The 22,635-nt window shown below is 38.5% G+C and overlaps 1 protein-coding gene across 4 annotated transcripts in view; it reads right to left on the reverse strand.

Moving 5' to 3' along the window:
• MYBPC1 (myosin binding protein C1) overlaps positions 1 to 22,083 on the reverse strand; it is an 80,972-nt gene extending 58,889 nt beyond the window's left edge. For all 4 annotated transcript variants that reach the window (XM_040544943.1, XM_040544942.1, XM_040544944.1 and 1 more), the window contains exon 1: positions 21,867 to 22,083. In XM_040544943.1, the coding sequence (XP_040400877.1) occupies positions 21,867 to 21,891 (25 nt within the window). In that variant the 5' untranslated portion in view covers positions 21,892 to 22,083. The remainder of the gene's footprint in view (positions 1 to 21,866) is intronic.
• Between the last annotated feature and the right edge of the window lie 552 nt (positions 22,084 to 22,635).

Here is a 22,635-nt window from a genome sequence, read left to right on the forward strand (position 1 = left end):
GAACTTGTTCAGTCCGGAGATATATAATACTTATCTACATGCATGTTTCCATAATAATTTGCATAGGTGTACCCTAGTGCGTTTAGGCAGTTTTGCTTTAGGACAGCTCTGGAATATCATGGAATGCAAATTGAATTTCAAGTTTGGGTTTGATTTGTTAAAGTCAAATGGTTCTGAGCCTGTACTTAAATCTACAACTTACTAAGCCAACATCATAACTGATACACTTTTGTCAGATGATACCTTAATGTTTGAGCAAATTTTCCATCAACTGGGATAGTACCTGACAGGTCTTTAACCGTGAAGTGTAATGGATACATTAATTGAGAAGGATCACGTACAGAGAATCTAGAGACCTCATTTTCACCACAACATCAGATCTAGAGTTCAGTGTTCAGTGCAAGCAGAAAGTAAAAAATATCAGTCCAGCTGCTCTGTGTAGAACCTACAGTTAGTTCGTTTCTTTTTTTTTCTTTTTTTTTTTCTTTTTTTTTTTTTTCACTTATGGTTTTGTTTGTTTGTTTGTTTTGATCTAAATCACTTCCCTTTTCATTTGTGTAATACAGAAGGTAGACTTTCTATCCTATTTTAATGTTATCCTTTGGGATGTCATGTGCTCTGATCTGAAAACAAGAACAAATTAACTGGATAAAGCTTAATTTTTAAACAGTTAAAGGAAGTTTATTGTCAACCTATAAAAGCATAAGAACTCTAGACTGGTTGAAAATGGAATATTTATTGGAGAAAGTCTATTGACTTACAGCTCAACTACTTGCAACAAGCAAAGATTTAGAAGGGTGAAATCCTCAAGTGTAATAGTAGAAGGCTGATACTAGCTTTTGTCATCTTATGGGCATTAACATTTGGAACCCCATCTCAGCTCATGTTCAGGAAATAAAGTTTCAATTTCTGTCACACAGAAATGCTGGTAAGGCTGTTCCTTTGCACACAGGTCTAAATATAATGAAAACATACTTTTCATTCTTAACAAATTCATGTAATGCTTAAAAGGGAGAAATGCTTTTAGTGCAAAGATAATTTTAAGCTGGGTGTGTGAAAGTGATATGCTTTAGGAACTTCCAGTCACATACACAAACACTATAACAAATTGTTGTAGAGGGTCCAAACAGAATCCCTCACTAGAGGGAAAGGGCTCAATGCTGTAAGCCTGGTCACAGCACTTATCATGGAATAAAAAGGAAAATGTGTATTAAAGTCCAGCAGACACAGAGTCTCATTAGGAGAAAAAAAAAAAAAAAAAAGTTTAGCTTTATAGCAATTTGTCTTACTGCTCTACCTACTAACATAGTAAATTTTTCTTTGTGGCCTAGGACAGTATGAAAATTTCCATATGGAAAAATACCTTTTAGAACATCACCCCTTCATTATCATGAAATTTCTGACAGCGCCCGCTATGAATAGAATCTCATCTCTGTGGTATGGAAGTCTTTTTCTTGTATGAAAAAGTAATAGCAGAAAATATTGGAAATTATTGGAAATTATACTTATCTTTTGGAAATTTGGTTGCTAGAAACAGGGAGTATTCTTACTACCACTGAATTAGAAAATTCTCCCCAGCTCACTGATCCAGTCTCAGATGGCAGGGTTATGAGTGTTTTGAGGGACTTCCCTTGAGTTTTTCATTCATTTTTAGTTATTTCATGGCCTGCTATGTCCTCAAAGTAAGTGCATTTTTAATTGTTTTCACTCAAATTGTTTCATTTATTGATGATTTTTATAAAAGATTGCCCATTTGGGTTGCTACTAATTATCAACAGATAATAAGAGTAGTTTAGCAAGTGTGAATGTTTTTCCAGGAAAAAATAGGCATAACTTTGTATTCTGTTCAAAACCAGCTATGTCACAGGTCTTATTTTGTAGAAGATTTTATCTTGCTGTCAGAAAAATCACACTTAACATTTAGTTATAATTAAAGGCAGCAATCAACTCAACACAGTGAACTAGACATAGTCGCTATCTTTAGTATACTGTATAAATAAATACATGTTCCTCCTAGAAACATTTTTGCCAGTATAAACCTATCAGTGTACTATACACTCAAGGTTTAGATATGGCTGTTCCACAAAGCAGTGCTTTGCAGTGATATAATATAGTCACACTTTGTGACCAAAACTTGATATTATGACCACTGTACATTTTTACAAATATGCAAAGTCTCCTGTCATACAGTGGTGTTGGTCAGAAATCACACATCTTTGCAGTCCTGGCTTACCTAGCACTAGGCACAAGTGTTATCCAAAACCTACAGTGCAGGCCAGACTTAAACCACTATTATTATAGTCCAAACTCAATCTCACATATGCAGACATACAAGGAGGTACTCAAAGGCTGAGCAATGTTATGGGCAACATGCTCTACTTGACCCTGTTCTGAGCAGGGAGGTTGGACTAGACCACCTCCAGAGGTCCTTTCCAGCCTCAACTCTTCTGCAGTTCTGTCATGGGAAGATGGTTGAAGCCAGTCCTGGAAGTCAGTGGTTTCTTTCTGAAACCACAGTTCAAGGCTTCAGGCTATTGCTAGGAAAACTGAGCTGAGGGGAGAGACCTGAAGTTTGGAATGGGAGGCAAAAAAGGAAGGGAGATGGTTCCAGGCATTGGAGGTGGCAAAGACGTGGAAGATACTTCAACATAATCTTTTGGCCATGTGCAACCCCTTTCATGGTCATGCTTGGCTTAGAGTTCCATTCCCGAGGACAGCCAGGAAAAAAACATTAATAGCACTGAGTAATTTCCACTTCCCCAGAGAATGATAGCCCTCTCTGGCTGACCTCTGCAACAGGCTTGTCAGCTAGGAAAGGGCTCTGTGCACTCAACCAGCAGCTTACTGTTGTGGTCTTTCTCTAGGAGGCATGCTCACTGGAGTTCCCAAATGCTATTCTCAACAGCCATGTTGCCTAATATGGTGCTCTGTCAATGCAATGTCAGGGGGCTGATGGTGGAGAAAGTGTTGCCCCTTAGGAGAAGCACCATTCTTCACTGGGTTGGATCAAGCCTCTTGAGCTACAGGGAAAAGAACCCATTGAAGGTCCAATAAACAACTGGGTTGATATCATAATGTGAACTTGGTCTTCTACTAAGCAACTAAAGCTATTTTCTGTCTTGCAGCTCCTAAGACAAGAAGTGATGATCTCTTCTATGTACTTCTTTATTTAAGGAGCCAAGAATCTTGCATTTCAGTGAGTTGTGTTGTGCTAAACACAGATCTTGATTTATTTGTTGGATTTGAAACTTGTAAAGCAGCTGACTATATATGTCTACAATAAGAAAAGGAATTATCAGTACATTCTACGTGACTGCTAAGAAAAAATAACATATTAAGAAGTGCAGTTAGCAAATAAAATGAAAACACAACGGTCACTTAGGAAAGCATCTCCAGAAATGCTTTCATGTCTCATCCATGTTATGAGATGCATTCAGGATCCAGTTTGACATAGGATATGAGCACTTAAAGCCAAGAGATTTTTATGTGTGATTTATAATTATGCATGCGCACATACACCCGTGAAAATCAGCAGGAGATGCAATTTGACCCATTACCAACTATTTTCCATCACTGTCCCACTTTTTCCATCTTCAGTTTTTCAGACAAAATAAGACATAAAGTCTCTTGCTATACATAATACATAACTGTTTTTAAAAGTTCCATGAGACTACCCATGTGCTAAAGTTATGGAAATGCTTAAGAACCATGTTAAATTGGGACTATCATTATTTAAAACTCCAATTCCATTTTAGGTCTGGCTGCACTGACATCTGACCTGCAATAACCACAAGATGCTTTGGCAGGGAATTGACAGGGTGCTTATGTGTAGTGGCCAGTTTTCAAAGTCTCTAAATTCCCACTTCCACTGGCTTCTGTGACAGCAACAAGCATAGAAACTCCCTGACATCATATATATTACTTTTCACATTGGAGTGTAAACATAATGAGGCATGCTGACAGTTCTAAAACAGTTCCCAGGTCCTACTTTACTACTGTGCTGAAGTCAAAGTATCCCAAGTCTTGCAGTTCAGACCATTTGAGAGCTGCAGGTTATCTCCAGCATACTGGCAAAGAGGTCTGGCTGTATAATCCTTCTAATCTTGTGACTCTGTGCTCATGACCAGGTTTGTTTTGGGTAGCCTTAAGAAGAATGCTCAATGGTATTGAAAAAAAGAGTAATGCATACCCCCCCTCACATACACATCCGCCCCTTAGGTGAAGAAAATGACCTTGAGCATTAAATAAGGGATTGCACAAAGTCTAAAGATAGCGTTTCACTGTCCCTGGGCTGGAACATTCACAAGAGGGAGGAGGAAAGTCTCCTGCATTTATTTCTTCCTGCAGTTAAATGTAGATTGGTTATAACCCAGCAAAGACTCTGGTTGGAACAGCCAAAGGATTCAGGATCTCACCCAGTCTGACCAGAGGGCTTACTCCCATTTACCTGAAAGGGAAACCAGGACTGTAACTGCATCACCATGGATACAGGTATGATATCTGTCTGTGTAACAGCAGCATATTAAAGTGACTTTCATATGTCAAAGAGCACGAGGATAATCACTTAATGCTTTTTGTCACAAAGGACTGTCAACTTGTGTCAAATTTAAGTAGGTGGATTAAGCTTGTGGACATAGCTTCAAGGGATCAGACAAATATAACTATTACGTAGGCATTCCTAAAGTGCTGACTCTGCTCGTCAAACAAAAATAGACAAAATACTAGTTTGGGGAGAGAACATGGCTCCCTGCAACCCTTATGCAGTTGTTGTATGTAAGGATTCTTCTCTGTGTGCAGTCCCTAAAAAACACTAGAACTGCGTTTGTGGCACATTGCTTTCTCTGGGGGCAGAAAGTGCTCTACCAAAATTGGTGGGCAGGGAAGGACCAAGGATGTGGAACAGTTGCCAGACAAACCTCATGTCCAGACAATCAACAGAGAAAAGTAGGAAAGCTACTTGCTTTCACTACTGCTTACATTCCTGGAAAAACAAACAACCAAACCAAACCAAACCAAACCAAAACTCTGGAGAAGATAAATAACTCAAAATGATTTGACCATTATCTATAGGTCACTTCACCCAGGCCAGTAGAGAGTCACAGGGTCATCAGTGATGTGATTGAAAGCCATAGCCTCGTCTTTTGGAAAACAGAATCTTGCTCAACAAAACCATAGGCATTAATGGAGCATGATGAGCATTTCATTGGTAAACAGTAGTCTTAGGAGACCACAGATTAAATGAGCTGGGAGACAGGCGGCTTGATCCAAAATAATTTCTAATCAATAAAAGTTCTCCTATTGCATTCAGTTGGACTTAACTTGAAGTAAATATCTATTCTTATCAATAAAAAGTAGAATAGTTAGCAGTTTGCAAAACAGAAACACAATCATACAGACAGGGTCTTCCCTCTGCCTCATGAGTTTGAATTATCCACAGAGAAATACTGTTACTTGCATATAAATTTTATAGACAGTTCCCAATCTGAGTGGAAGCAGTAAGCTATAATCCCAGCTGAAATCATTACCTTATTTTTTAGAATTCCCATGGGCATTTTCTATGTTACTTTTAAAATAAAGCTACAGAAAACATTCCAACCACATTTCAGTCCTAGGTCCTAGGAGCAAAAATGGTTTGGACTTTAGTATAAACTTCAGTCTAAAAGGGTAAAGTTAAAAAGCAATGGTGCCCTCATGCCTTGCCTACCTTAGTATTATTGTGACCAAAAATATGATGGAATCAGACTGATAAAATTTATTAATATATTTCTATTTTCCATTACCAGTTTTAATGATGATTTAGGCAGATTGGGCTGTCTGTTTTGGCTCTCTGTGACTGTTTCTGGTTAGATATAAAAGCAGTAACCTTGGGTTAAATGCTATCTCTTACTGCAAAAAATTGAACAAGTCAGCATGTTCACTGAAGCTGAAATTATTTGTATATTCCAGCAATTAAAAGTTTCATAATCCACTGATGCATCTTCAGGTGGAGAATGGAGCAGAAATAAACTTAGTATTTAGTTTTAGATTTAGGTTTATATATGATTAAAATTCAAAACCATTCCTAAAGAGTTTCAGCTTGTGGGGAGTAAAGAAAACCAAAATGAAGAATAATAATTAGTCCCCACACACAATCTCACCTACAATACTTCTGTTTCAAGAAATGTCTGTATACTTCCAATTATATTGGATTTTAGGGGCCATGGGTTCAGATCAAACTATCATATATTGAATGCAGAATGTTCCCTGATTAAGAAGGACTGAAAAACTGGGTGAACAGTTGGAATGAAATGCCCAATAATATTGAATTCTGTGGAGCAGACACCAAAGCAACAGGTTATAGATCTACTTGAGGAGCTGTGCAAAAAAACAAAGAAATCAACAACATCAACAACAATAAAACATATCTCATCTCTGGTAGGAGGGAGGTAGTCATCAGCAGTCAGCACCCTCATCAGATGGTGCAAGACTTCCTTGGCAAGCTTGAAGTTGCATATGTACTGTAACTGGGAAGTAGGCAGCTGCCAAGAGTTGACTGTTTAAAATAGATAAATCCACTAAAAAAAAAAAAAAAGACTGCTGAGCACTTGTGCAACTAAGAGAGAAAAAAAATAAAATTCATGGTTGTACCTCACAGATCACAGACTGGAAGTAGACTACAATTTGAGGGCCATGCATGGTTTTGATTTTTTTTTCCCCATTAAGCAGTTTTCTAACTTATTCCATCATGAAAAACAAAGTCCTGTTTTTTAACTTCCAAAACTGAAATTTTTGTGATGCTATCTATCCTGAAAAATCTTGTGGGCAAACCTTTGCTGGTTACACTACCTACACAGCAGAAGAACTTTGCTGAGATGTGTTGTTTGCCATCATGACTGTACCTTTAAGGGAAGGGTTTATCAGCACAGCTGTACCTGCAAAGCCATTGAAAAATTCTGCAGGCATGGGTCTGTGACTATACCGATTGATCTTTTATTCCATGTCTTGCCATGGTAGGTTTTACTTTTAAGGTTGGAAATAAAAACATTTTATTTTGAACTATAATTGCAAAACTTGTGATAAAATGTGGTTTATGCAATCCCAAAGGTCACTGAAAAAAACTCTTAGCTGATATTTTTGTCACAATATTTTCATAGTGAAAACTGTGGAACCCAGAGTCAGCTTCTTCCTACTAAATGTAGCAAAGGATATGCTCCATGAAGGAGGCCCTCAAACTTTTTGACACCATTTATGACACCATTTCAGTTTATGTATCAGTAATTTAACATAAATTCAAAATGATTCCGTACTCCAGAAACTCTTATATTCATCACCTACCTATTCTTGATGATCTGAGCGGTTCTTTAATGTTGATTTATTTAATGTACTGCATGCTTCTGGCTCCAGTTAAACAGTCTATGTCTAAAGAATAGCAGTAAATCTCCTATTTTTACTTTGTAAGAGCAACAGTAATAGAGCCCTGAAGTACCTGATTTGAGCTTCCCAAGCTCAGAGAGATACCGCTCCAGTTTCATACCTGAAAGCCTGGAGCTCTACTAAGTCTCAACAGTTAGCACAGATTTTTTTCTTACTCTGTTTTAAGAAGGGGCTGTAGGTGCACTGGAAGCTCTGCAGAACCACCCCCACTATGCTATAGTTCATGAGTATTCACACTGCCTTTTTTATAGTGTATGTTAAAAAAGTCCCATTAAGGCCTGTAAGCTGATCCACACTGCTCCTAAACCTGATGGTCTGTATTGTATTTGCTAGTGACCCGTAAGTGGCGCTGCTGGCTAACAACATTGCATATGTCCAGCATCACTGCCTGTGTGATCCCAGCCCCAGTGTGTTTTCTACACAGTAAGGAGGAGAAGGAGCAGGTCTGATTCTTGTCTTCACGTTAAAAAATAGTAATTTGGCTCATATGTCAAAATTTAATAATCCACGTCTTAGTATTTTCAGGATCAAAATACACAAATCTGTGGAAAGGCAGATTTTGTTATCTCCAGTGTTTGGGAGACAGTCTTTTCTGCATAGACACAAAATGTATGAACACAGCACAGCTTTGATTTCTTTAAATTCATGGAATGTTGCAAAATATTTTCTATGTAATAAGTTGCTTATACTTATAACTTATTTCTGGTTTCAGATGCTAATAAGAAATCTAGCTTTCAAAATGACTCCTAGTACAGCCAAGTGAAATTCTGCTTTAAATATCCCAAATCTAATTCATCCTTGTTATGTATTTACTAAAAGCAATTAAGTCATTCATCAGAAAAGTTTGACCATGTGAAAAAAATATAGCAATAGATAGATGTTTTTCTCGGTTTCATATCTTTCGTTGCAATAGTTTGGTAATTTTTATTTTTATTTTTTATGTGAAAGCAAAGACTTTCACTTAGTTCAAGAGATGCCATGGGGAAAAGTGAAAGCAAAAGGCACCACGATATGATACCAATGACAGCAGTACACGGAGCTGTGCTAACTTCCTCTCTGAAAGCTGCAAAACATGATAAAGTAGACTAAAGGTTATTAGATTAAATGCTTCAGAAAACAAAGAAGTGCTGCTCAGGAACTACATTAATTTATTATTCAAATTTAACAATATATTTTCAATGACAATTGCACTTTCAGTTACAGGATAAAATTCAGAAATAAAATTGTCAGGGCAATTATTTCAAAAGATTGTAGAATAATAGAATCATTTAGGTTGGAAAAGATCTCTAAGATCATCAACCATCAACCTAGAATGGCCAAATCTACCACTACGCTATGTCCCTAAGTACCACATCTACATGTGTTTTGAATACCTCCAGGGATGGTGACTCAACCACTTCCCCAGGCGGTTTGTTCCAATGCTTCACAGTCCTTTCAGTGATTTTTCTTTTTCTAATATCCACCCTGGCACAACTTGAGGCCATTTCTTCTTGTCCTATCGCTTGTTGCTTGGAAGAAGAGATGGACCCCCACCTTGCTACAACCTCCTTTGAGGTAGTTGTAGAGAGTGGTAATGTCTCCTGGTCCTTCTTTTCTCTAGGCTAAACAACCCCAGTTCCCTCAGACGCTTCTCGTAAGGCTTGTTCCCCAGACCCTTCACCAGCTTCATTGCCCTTCTGTGGACACTGTCAAGCACCTCGATGTCCTTCTTGTAGTGAGGGGCCCAAAGCTGAACACAGTACTCAAGGTGCAGCCTCACCACAGCTGAGCACAGAGGGACAATCACCTCCCTGGTCCTGCTGGCCACACTATTTCTGATACAAGCCAGGGTGCTGTTGGCCTTCTTGGCCACCTGAGCACACTGCTGGCTCATGTTCTGCCAGCTATTGACCAATACCCCCAGGTCTCTTTCAACCAGGCAGCTTTCCAGCCACTCTTCCCTCAGCCTGTAGCATTGTTGTTGTGCCCCAAACCTGGCACTTTGCATTGTTGAAACTCATACAGTTGGCCTCGGCCCATCGGTCCAGTCCATCCAACCCCCCCATGCAGAGCCTTCCTACCCTGAAGCAGATCAACGTTCCCATCCAATTTGGTGTCATCTGTAAGATTACTGAGGGTGCATTTGATCCCATTGTCCAGATTACTGACAAAGATATTGAAGAGAACTGGTTCCAATCCTGAGTCCTGGAGGACACCTGTAGTGACTGGCCTCCAGCTGGATGTAACCCCAAACACCACAACTCTTTGGGCCTGGCCACCCAGCCAGTTTTTTACCCAGTGATGCATACACCCATCCAAACCATGAGCAGCCAGTTTCTCCAGAAGAAGACTGTGGAAAACAGTGTCAAAAGCTTTACTAAAATCTAGGTAGACAACATCCAGAGCCTTTCCCTCATCCTCTGAATGGGTCACCTTGTCATAGAAGATCTGGTTAGTCAAACAGGACCTGTCTTTCATGAAATTCTGCTGACTGGGCCTGATCACCTGGTTGTCCTCTATGTGCTGTGTGATGGCACTCAAGCTAATCTGCTCCATAACCTTCGCTGGCATTGAAGTCAAACTGACAGGCCTCTAGTTCCCTGGGTTTTCCTTCCAGCCTTTCTAATAGATGGGTACTTAACCGCGAGAACTTCCTCTCAGATCATGAGATAATTTCCTAACCAGATTAGGAACTATTTTCCTAATTTGTAAAATGTCTTCACTCCTTCTTGATCTAAACCTCAACATCTTTCTTGCTAAGATATCCTGAAATATTTCACTCTGAATCAATGAAATCATTCACACTATTGTTTTATGGGAGTTACATTGTGGACCTGATGCTCTCTGTAACTAGATTGAGTCACAGAGAGGACTACATCTCATGTGCACTTTTCCCAGGTTGGTCCTGAGAGTTATGAGAGTATGTGCCTGTCAGTGGGGAACCATTCCACTTGACTGTTATGGGGAAATGAGAGCATCAGCATAGGACTGTGGTGATATGAATCACGTAACATATTTCAGCAAATTACAAGGAAACTATTGAGATGTGCTGATAGGTGTCATTTTAATCAAATTTCAGAGTGAAACATCAACAATTTAAAATGAAAATCTGCTGGTATTCCCATTTTGTAGTTTTTTAAAACATCAACATTTCTTTGAGGTTCACTAAAAACAAGATGAAAACGTTGGGATTCCCCCAGGAATGAATTTCTCAGCTTGTTATCAGCTCTTTGTCAAAGTAATAAGTACTATAGTGTCAACAGTGTGTCCAAATACCAAATAAGAAAAGCATTCGGTTCGAGTCTATTTGACAGTGGGTGACAGATAATCTGATACTCTGTGATCTTTTCAAGACGGAAGAGTCTTCTCAGACTTCCTTCAGATAAGAACAGTTTCCTGCCATCTGTACTTTAGTACTGAACCTCCTGTTAAGAGACAATGTCTTACAAGTTCTGTAACAAGGAACTGTGGCCCAAGGCCATCAGGCATGTAGGTGATTAGAGATCATTTCAAATAGCATCACTAATAACACATTACGTATGTCTATGTGATGCTAACAATACTAATTTGCATTCATCAGGCTTGTGATAAAGAAAAAAAAGCCAACATTTGTAGCTTTACAGTTGAATTCATTTCTCTTTCTTCACTCAAGGTGAAAAAGAGGGTAGTAGCATCCACTTTCTTAGTTTACTAAGGGTAACTGATGTTCGTGGGCTACGAAATCTAGGGGTTGCTGTTTTTTGTGAGTGCCATTGTTCTACTACATGGCATCCAAAGATGATTTGCAACTAAATCTGGAGCAGAACGTTTCAAAAAAAAATTAACTGGTAATTCAGGAAATGTTTGTATCAGAGTTGCAGTGTTGCTGATGCCAAACACTAAAAGAATCAGAATCTACCTTAAAAAGAAGAAACTTAGTTAATGGCATTTCTGTGTACTGACCTTGGGAGTTCTCTCTCTCTTTTTCTCTCTCTGTCTCTCTGGTTTGCTTTTGGTTTTTGTTTTTGTTTTGTAAGTATGATTGCATATGGATATTTATTGTGGCTCAGATGTTTGGAATTAAGCATTGCACCGTAAAACATTTGAGAGTATTTTGCACATGTGGAGGGAGAAAGGACTTTTTCTGCAGGTAAACATTTAGGGGATCTAAGGTATTGCAGACATGTGGCACTAGGCAAATCTTTGGTGGATCACACACCAATGTTTATATACATGACAGTCACATATGCCCCTTTGTGATTGTTAGGCATGCTAAGTTACATATATCACTCCATGTTAATACAGTTAATTTTTCTACCTCTCGATCTCATTCTGAAGTAGTGAAGATAAAATATCAGAAAACTGAGAATTTTAAGCTTTCACTTAAAAAAATAATTTAATTCGCCTTTAGGGTAACCAACAGAGTTGAATTTATTTCTCTCTCTTCAATCAAGATGAAAAAGAGGGTATTTGCATCCACTTTCTTGGTTTATATTAGAGGATGTTTGCAGACCAACTGCGAAGGGTCTCATCAAAATGTCGGTTATGTATAAAAGAAAATTTTTTACAAGGCATCACAGCAGAATGCATTTGAGATGTTGCTGTGAATAACAGTCACAGCTTACTGAATATACTTTCTGTCCAGCTAAAAAAGCTTTTTCATTTGGATAAGAGAAAAAGCCCTCACTGCAAAACATGGAAATGCAAAACAAGGGCAAAGAAAAAGGGGCAGAGGACAGAGGTCAGATTTCCCCTTTAAAAATAGGGCTAAGGAAAGCTTAGATGAAAGATTAGTAACGCTGGAGGGAATGCCATGGAAAAAATGTCATCAGGCATCTGACCCTCTGTGCCTTCACTGAAGTCTGCATCTGTGGAGGAGTGGCAGCCACAGCCTCCATTGGTATTACTGCTTCTCTTTGGGTCTAAAATAAGGTTTTTGGCCTAGATACTAAGTTCTTATAAAAACAGATGATACCAAGTGTGCTATGGTGTGTATATGTATATCTGCATCTATGTGAATATCGCAGCACGAGACCCAGAAGCTATTAGTCAGTGAATTACTCGATCTGCATGGCATTTCTTGTGTGTCTGTTCCTAGATATCTCTAGCTAGAGACATTTTCCACATCACCAAGGTTTAAAAGTTTTCTGTAATTTTTGGTAGGAACAATAATTCTTTAGTTGTACTGTAAGCTAATAAAGCTCTTGAAAAGGGCCAGAAATGTAATGTCATGTACGTTCAGATGTGCAAATGGCTTGAAATGTTTTATTACAGGTCAAAAAATAGTGAAAGGCCCTACCAAACTAGCACAATCTGCCCAGATTCTGAGAATCCTAATGTTGCTACAAAGCAGCACTGGTAAGGGGAAGATTTCTTCTTTATAGAACAGTTGGAACTGCTGCTAGGGAACATAACTTGTGCACTTTTCTTGCACAAAAAAAGATCCTGTGGCAGAAAGTGATGAAAATGAACACAAAACTGTCCAAAGACATTCAACAACCATTCAACAACTGTGTCCTACTGCTCTTTCTAGTCTGCTAGCATGTTGGAGTAGGTGAGGATTAAGAAGAAAGACCTAGCCCATCAGCTGAACCAGTAAGTTTTTCATTTGGAGTCTTCTTCAGGTTTAGCTGCAACTGTGTTCAATTTAATTTCATCACAGCTTCAGGGCTTTGAGAGAAGACAAAATGTGGAACAGGCTTTCAGACTGGGTTTGCATTCTGGCTGTGCAAGGCATGGCTCCCACTGAAGGAAAAAAAAAAAAAACAGTCTGAGCTACTGTGTGATTTACTTTTGTTTGGTGCCTAGGATGTTATAGTCCAGTTGGTTCTATAACAAGAAGTGGAGCAAATATCTCTGCAGTTCATGGCCATGCATATTACTCATCGAATTATAAATCTGTATGGAAAGGGAACCTTTCTTCATCTGTGTCTGTGTGTGACTACAACCTACTCTTGGCATTTATGACCAAAATTAGGAAGGTATTCTGAGACTGTAAGTCATGATGAGTGTGTATTTTAATACAGATGCTTCTCAGGAAGCATCATGGTGTGACTGAATGCTTTCAGACACTCACTAAAACCACCATTTGATCCTATGGAGAATTAAATTAGAACAGAGCTTTTTGTAATAATCACCTGATCAAAATAACTTGCTGTAGCCACCACACACAAGGGCAACTGCCTTGAGAAGTATATCACATGCTATTTTCAATTGGACATAGGGCCAGAGGATAGAAAATTATGTAAGAAATATTTCCTAATCTCCAGTGAAGGGAGAGCGATGACTGTTTTGAACATGTCCCACTGGTGCAAGACACAGTAGGATTCCCTTCACGCTGTGGCATCTCTATGCCCTGGGGAAGATGGAGATGACATGGGGGGGGGCCTCTCAGCTGCGAAATGAGTCACCCAGCCATGTTTCCATGTCCCGGTACTGCCACTCTCTGCACTGCATGACAGTCACATTCACCAACACACTCACAAGTTACCTTGCTCCTGAGGGTCTTCCTTGGAAGAAATAAATTTCCTCCAAGACAAGGCAGTTTTCTGAATGGTTTACTCCTTCGATGCTCTCTACAGGCAGCACAGCTGAGACTGTGCCATAGATGACTGTCTGTTAAACAATGTGCTGACACTTCTCTAGAAGGTGTAACATCCTAAATCAACCCCCATCCAGCAAAACCCCACAGCAGGGCATGCAACGTCTCAGTGTTATGACATCTAAACCATCATGGCTAACTGCAGCAGAGGCCACAGGTTGTTTTGGCACTTTTAATTGAAAATGCACGTAAGGGCACTGGGCCAAGTAAGGGGTTGTGTGTGTGACTGTCTTCTTCAGAAGGCAGTTCTAAGCAGTGTGGATGAAAGCCATCCTGCACTGCATAGCCTGAGTCCCACTGACTGCTCTTTGGAGATGCCATTAGCAATACTGACATGGAGAAGGGGGGAGAGAAACCACTCCGTTTAGAGAATGCTGCATTTTTCCAGGTTCTGAGAGGTCTCTGAGCAGAAATCTATCTATCTTCATATTTCTGAAATCCACAGTTACTTCGTATCTGTCCCTACAATGTCTCAGGAAGCAGAGAAGGTTGACTGAAACTGCCTTCAAAACCTTCTTGCTAGAATGGCTTCTGAAGCCATACAACCTTTTCAGGCACAGAACTGAATGTTGGCTCTAATTCACTCTCTTCTATAAGAGCCTTTGTCTTTGCTGATCCACTCTTTCAGTGAGCTCAAAGAGCTAAAACTATGCATGACAAATTAAGGAGAGGAACTTCCAGAAATTGGAATTCATGGAGATTCCTAATTCTGCATGTGTTTTGTTGAACACATTGCAGAATATTAAAAAATATTTCATTATTAAACATAAAAAGTGTTTGTCCTTCATAGCTTGAAATGTCCTTGATGTAAACACTCATTCATTTAAAAGCTTAAAGCTGTTTTAGGAATTGAGCAAAATTTAGGGGAGTTAAATCAGTTAATTTTGATTTGAACAGCAATGTAATTTACTTTTTTTTCCTCAGTGATATAAAAAATAAATTTCATTTTGAGTTGATTTAAACATTCATCTTAGCCGTGCACAAAAATATAATAACACTTTCTTATAAAAAGCAGAGCAAGTAAAAGCAGCTGGATCTCCCAAGTCACAAAAACGTGGCAGTAGTAGCACCTTTTTTTTTAACAACTACCCAGCTAATCAGTGCACCCAGCAGATTACAGAAGGGTGCACTCTCCTCTGCTCCGAGGAATCTGGGCCCAAATGCTCATGTAGGCAGAGTCCCACATGCAAAATGAGTCCTAGTCTCACATGCAAATAATGCTGGAATGGAACACTCCCCTTCTCTTCTCATAAAACTGTCTGTTGCTGAAAATCCTTAAACATTAATTGATCAAGTTATAGAGAATAACTCTGCAGCCTTATTGTTCACTAACACTCAGTTTCTGTAGCATACCCTCCTGGTTTCTAGCTGCCACTCCAGGATGTTGCAGATCTGCAATCTCATCTCCTGAGTCATATCTGCCAGCCCCACATGGATATTTCTTGTATCCTAGAGTGTCTCATATGGCAGTAGGCATCTGTTTAGGCAACTGCTGGGTAGTCAGCTGAAGAGCAGTCTGGGCTCCCCTGACTGTAATGGCCTGCTCTCTGCAACTCTGGTGGCAGTGGGGACACCTAGTTCACTTGCCCTCGCTTCCATTTGGGTATCTGGTTCCTAGCCCAGACTCCTTCCATTGCAGTGTTGAGAACATTAAGCTCTTTGTATGATTGCAAGCTTATAAAAAATTTTAAAGGACAGTCTCTTCCTAACTCCTAAAATACCAACAATTCCTCAACCAAAGAATAAAATCTTCTGGTGGTGATAAAGTACATCAAAGTCCCTTGGTGAAAGACAGAAAAATCCAAATATTATCATATCAGTTGCCTAATAGTGGCTAAAAAGACCTTTTTTGGGGGGAGTCTTCAGAAATGTTACTTCAGTAGCGACTGACAGCAGAGGGGAATGGAGGGGATGAGAAGTGTCTGTGAGTCAGCTACACAGTTCTGAAGGCTCAAGAGACAAAGCTGCTTGCCGTGAGACCGAGAAAACTCTACTTAGAGCCGAAGTTAATGTTTCTATCCTCTTTCCTTATCCTTTCTTTTACACATTTTTATATTCAGCGCAAAGCCACATTGGTGTCTGGATGTGAGCAAACTTTTTGCCCTCACTCTAAATCAATTATCAGTTATTACATTAGGATGTCCAGTTCATTGGAATCTCTGCATTTTCCTGAGTCTAGTATTTGGCCCTATACCAAGAAAAGTTTACTCAGATAACTTCTCTTCAAAATTGTTTTGTGCTTTCTGTTCAAAGAATGCCCTGGATGTCCCTTCCAAAAACAGATTCTTTTATGTTGTACTATGTATATTTCCCAAGGACTGTTCATGTTCATGTTCACTGTTATTTTTTTCTTCCTGGCTATGTGACCACAGAATCTCCCATTTCATTTAATATATCTCTTAAAACTAAAATGAAGAAACTCATCCAGTTTTTCATGTACTAGAAGTACACTATAGCACTTTTTTGTTTGTTTTTAAGCTCTCTTAAAGTGATATATTTAGGAGGTATGAGGGGAAAGAACTGGGCAGTCCTTTATTTATCTTCCCAACAGGTGCAGCACAGGGAGGCACAAAGGCAGCATTTGCTAATTTCAGTTCTGCCAAGTACAAGTACCCTCTGCTCTGCTAAAAAGCCATTTCCTTTCTTTCCTTCTAAACTCAATGGAATTTTGATTTTAGTATGACAATGTTAAATATTTTTCCAGTGCATAGAGGTACTGCTTTTTGCACAGGATGGAAGAGATTTTCAACTCCAGTAAGAGCAACAGTAAACCAGATCAATCTTGCATTATCCACCTACACTAATATTAAAATAAAATCAATGCATTGTATAAGGAAAAAAAATCAATGCAGTTCCTTCATTTACATCATAATAAAAAGAAAGATAAAAAACCCAAACCAAACCAAATCCAGTTTTGAGATTTGTCTTTGCCACTTTTTTGTTTGTTTGTTTGTTTGTTTGTTTTCCTATCAGTCAAGTTAATCTGATTGGAAAAGTAGTCTTAAACTTCAGAGCAGTGGAGGCAGAAGGTCAAAGAACAAATCCAAGATGGACTAGTATCTCAGAAGGAAGTGTGGGAGCAACACTTGGAAATTAGCTATGGGAGGGCAAAGACGGTCTAAGAACAACTCAGATCCTAACATACAACAAGATCAATGCAGGAGGACATGGGCTCTATAGAGTTTGGGATGGGAGCAATGCCCACACCAGTAGAGCTAATTATAACAGTAAGGAGTAAGTTTGCTTTCCATTTGTAAGAGATCTGAATTTATTAGTTAGAGCTGATGAAGAGAAGCTTTCTGAAGAATTGTCAGAGAAAAAAGATAAGGGGTTAGGGTTTCCTCCTTCCCTCACCCATCAAAATTTGTGTACATGTGACTTTAATACAGTGCTTGTAAATGATGCATATGGGCCTGGTTTTGAGCGTGACTGGGCTCCAAAACTGAAGGTAGTTAGAAATAATAGGAATGCATTTTACAGTCAGTCCTGGAGAGGGGCAATGATAATGACGGAAGATAAATGTCTGTATGCTTTCCTCGTGCCTTGCTGAAGCATGTGTCTATGCAGCAAGGACAACAGCAGCTGCACTACCTGGTTTGGTGCCATAATAAAATGATAATACACGTTCAACTTTCTGCATGAAAAGCACAAAGCAATGTTATACAATGTTGACATGCTGGGTTCTTGAATTTTCAGGAAAACTTTCGATCAGCAGTGATACGTTAATTTTGGTGAAAGCCAAATTCATATGCTTAAGCAAAATTTCCATTTAACTTTTTGTTCACCTCCAAAAAATTGTCTAGTCTTGAAAATCTGATATTAAGATAAATCTCACTTTAATTAATTTTTATCCATCCCTTATACTGAGATTGATTTCCCTCTGGAACACTGCTTTAAATATCTACTTACATGATTTATATGACTAACCTTGATAAAACTTGGCTACTAGCGCCACAGTTATCTTGATATACCTAATCGTGCTATTAAATAATGTAAATGCTATAAATATAATGCAAATATAACTACAGAAGAGATATGATGAAAAAAACTGGTCATGTTTCAAAGTAACGGCTGTTTCAACTGGGCTTCTTCAGAGAGAACACTGTTGTCACATCTTCAAAGCAGTCTCTACTGATGCACTTGTTTACCTCCTTTCACAAATTTCTTCGTGTTTCAAAGATCACCATTCTAACAGACAAAATTTGCACATAGCTTTCTTCAGAACTTTTTAATCTCTGCTGTTTATAGATCTAAAAGAGTTCTACTAAAGCACTGGCAAAAGTAGACACACTGATTTTTTATTTTGATTCCTTGCCAGTATGTGGCTGCTCCAGGCAGTGTTCAAGCAGAGCTTGCAGACCCTTAGAAAATGAAGCTGGCAGACAGTTGATAAATGTTTTGGCTTGAAATCTGGAATGGTCATTTAACTCATGGCCATGAGTTATTTCCTAGATTGGGGAGAATAAATAAGGCAAATTTACAGAGCTGCCTACTGGGGAATGACTTGCAGCTGTCCCTGTGGGATGTTGCCCAGAAATAGTTTGCAACCGTTGCTCTTGAGAGACTTGGCACTTCTACAAAAGCATATCCAAATGCCGTGGCCTGTGACAGTTTAAGAGGGCACTTAATTAATGGGCAGCTCTTATTAGGAATATTGGTAAAAGGAAAGGAGACGAGAGGAAAGATTGGCTGACTGATTATAATAAATTACAGGAAGTAATTATGTGGGGGAGGGTTATTTTATTAGTCACTAGGAAAACTAAAGGCTGTTAAAGTTAAATGCACTGATAAAGGTCCTTGGCATCACAGTCTTATTCCAGTCGTCCGCTGGGATCAGTTAATGGGACACCCATTGATTTAGTCTTCGCCTTGCGAGTGTGAAATTTTAAACAGACCAAGACAAAACTATCTTACAATGACATGACCATATACTTCAAGGAGCCCACAGCCGATGTAGCTTGACTTTGACTCTTTAGGAGTACAGTAAAGGCCTTACATCAGGCTGGTTCTACAGTTACGAATTTGATTAGGCTGAAGTGCTCCAACACCCTTCTCTAAGCCAAGTGGTGTGTTTAATTTGGTGATCCTATTTGTTAAGAGCATGTTGTGAGGCTACGCTCTCACCAAGTCAAGAAATTTCTCACTTTGGTAATTTAATAATCTTAAAATATCTCAAAGAGCATTTGACTCGAAACAACAACAACAACAACAACAAAACAAACACCACACAAAACTAGCCTGAGTGCTTCCTGTAGCACTGCCTGAAATATCTATTTACTTTAGAGACTGCAGTGACAAAAAAATGTAACGCTGAGATTTTCTTAACATTCAAATGTTAGCCAGTTTCTGATTGCACAGCTACTTGCTCTTGTGTACGCTGTTTTTAACTGGAATGTCCTGTGAGAATAAGGAGTGTGGGAGCATTCATGTAGATTGTTTCTTTTGGAAATATGAGCAAAATACTGATTAGGTACTTCTGTGATGCCGAAACGTTTTCTACTGCAGTCAGCCCACAAAGGTTTCTTAGGGAGTCCTTCCACCTGTGCCTGCCAGAATGTGGTCAGTCCACAGATAATCTTTATTACTTAATTGTCTCCAATACTTCGCACATTGGAAATTACCTTGAGAACAGACATCTGATGGACAGTTGAGTATCTGAATTCTTACTGGTAGAGCTACTACCAGTAGTAGCACTGGTACAGTACTATTAATAGCATCAGTACCACTACAAACACTCTTGGCACTAGTATAGTAAGTACTGCCAGTAGCTCAGGTGAGTTCTTAATCTATCAAAAATCTTTAGGAAGCAGCTAATCTCTTCAGTACACTAGTGTAAGTTTGTTATCACCTTTAGCTAGTGGCTGCAAATAATCTGACTGCAATGAAGAAGAACCACTGTACAACCTGTACCTATCACTTCTCCAGAGGTCATTCCTATCTGTGAACTCTAGCTCCATCAGGACATAAGGCTTCAATTTTGTTTATGTATCTCAATGTTGACTCATCAGAAGTCACATATTTGTTCCAATGTCAAGGTATTTTGGTTCAGAGTCAATAACAGCACAACCCCAGAATCACTTTTATATTCACTGTATTGTAAGAACATCTGTGAAACAATCTAGTCTTAAATAGAATAATAATCTTTAAAACACAAACCTCCAAACCATTTTTTCTCCAAAACATACATCTTTTGAAAGTGCAGAAATATTTAATTTTTATTTTATTTTATTTTTTTAGATGTCAGTCACAGAATGCATTCTGATTACACTGTGTAATTTCCAGTCAAATAACAGATCAGATAAAAAGGACACTTAATACATGTGTAAATCATTTGAATTACAAATAAGACACTCTAGAAGTGGCTTGGCTCTAGGTTTGATATAGAGGATTAGGCTCTAGCATTAATACGTGCACTTGGTGTAACTATTTTCGGATGGATACTTCATCCATCATTGTCCTCGAGCACTGAGGAGGACCAGTAAATAAAATGATCGTGTTGGTCTGTCAACACTACTTGCTTAATATTCAGTCACGCAAAAAGTTTAGTTTTCACATGTTCCCACCCCAACAAGATGCTTAAACTGTTTAATATTCCTGATAGTTGCTCTGCTCTGCTCGTCTTCCACAAAAAATAGAATATATTTCAAAAAGACTTTCCAAATAAAGCAAATTCTATTGATAGGTCAGTTTAAAATCTTTTTTAAAAAATTTCCGTCAGTTTTAGATAAAGGGCAGTTTTAAAAGTACTTATTCAAACTACACACATGGGCTTATCAGACCTTTCAGAATTGATGGGAAACAAATGGTATTTAATGACTTCTATTCTTTCCACAAGATTGTCTTTAAGATTAAATTCAGTTTTGCATTTGGGAATGCATTGGGGAATGTGTCTTTATACCTCTTATTTGCCAGTAGTTTCAACGCATATACAATCTGCACATTTGTGGCTTTTTAGAAACTGTGAATATCACCAATGCTAAACAACAGTTATCAAAATTTCTAACAAAAATGTCTAAACCTGAACGAAAAAATACTGAAGAGCTATAGAAGTATTGCAAGTATAAGAGGCTTATTTAGCTCAAATTTCCAAAATACTAAAAAATAAATGCTAGTTTTTAAAATGTTATAAATTAATAGTTCCTGATTTTTTTTTTTCATCTGTTTGGACAGCCTCCAATGTACATGATTTTGTATCTTGCTATCAGACTATGTAATCAGTTTGTTTGCTGTCAACTTAATAGTACAAAGAAGGGGCTGGTATTACCTCCCTTAACTAACCTTCTGAAGCATAAAATAATAATTTCTGTGTGGCAAAATGTATGATTCTAGTTTGATCTGTATAGAAAAACTTATTACATTCTTCACTTATGCATTTGACATATAGAATGCATTTTCATCAGAAACTTAAAGCTTTCATGAACATATCTTTTCTGCTGAATAACTTTTACAACCTAATTTTCAAGAGAATAATGAAATGCATATCAACATGCTGCTTTTTAAAAACATAAGAAATGCTTATACCTTGTTTTCCAGAGTCTAGATATCTTACCTATAGAGAAATTATTGATTGCACTGCAAAAATTCTGCAGTCTTTTAAAAATGAATACAGTATGTGCCCAATGAAGCAGTTTCTTAGTATCTCTGTAAAGCTATTGTTCATTCTCTAAAATAGTTGGAGGTCAAAGCAGTTTTGCCTTATACGTCTACCTGAAAGTATTCTTAGTTTAAAAGGATCAACGATCTGTCATGATGTAATGATCTTATGAGGCTTTCACTATTAGATGTTACTGTTGTTGAAATGTACAAGATGGTCTAAAAAGTGTTTTGTATGTGTGTGCACATACTCAGTTTTCCTGTAATTAAGAAATGTTCAGGTAATATTTGCTATGCTTACCATCTTTCTTGGTGGGTTCCGGCATTGTTACAAGAACTCTTTATTCCCAGGGAGTTTCAGCCTTTCAGATGCAGTAAGTAGTAGCCCCAAGTCCAGCTGAGAGAGTGTGCAGATCAGTATGACAAGCAGAGGGTGAGAAGAATTCCTCTGCTTTATATACTGCAACTGAAATATCAATCAAAATAGCACCTCCTCTCTTTTCAATGCAAACACTTTGAAAATTGACAGTTATGGGAACCCCTCTCACATCTGTTGTCTGCAGCCTCTGCTCCCTTGGCTTTTGGAAGGAATCTCTGCTGCATTGCATGGGGCTGATGAGAACATCTATAACTTTCTAAATTCAGCTGCACTGCTCGCTCCCTGCGTCTCTCTTTGTAACACACAGACATGCATACACATGCAGATAGAGGTTGAAAAAGTGACTGCCAAGCTATTGAAGAGCCCCTCCTGCCTGCAGAACTAATAGGAACCACCTAAATAGCTTTACCTCTTTTTCACAACATAAAAGGGACAAATAAGTATGAGCAGGATGCTTTCGATTAAACTTCACTTCCTTCTTTGGAAAGAAAGTGGGATGCAAAGTTGAAGAAGCGCATAGTAAAGTACTTTGTGGTATTAATGAAGAAAAAAATGATTATTGTGCTCCTGTTTGGAGCAGTGAAGACCTTCCATGCCTCCTTTCTGTTTACATTTGCTACAGTTTCTTGGGTCCTTTCCCTGTCTGAGGATCCCTGAGGAAGAGACATCCTTATGTTGGATTAGGTAGAGA

Source organism: Cygnus olor, chromosome 1 (genome assembly GCF_009769625.2).
Source record: "Cygnus olor isolate bCygOlo1 chromosome 1, bCygOlo1.pri.v2, whole genome shotgun sequence".
Taxonomy (NCBI): Eukaryota; Metazoa; Chordata; class Aves; order Anseriformes; family Anatidae; genus Cygnus; species Cygnus olor.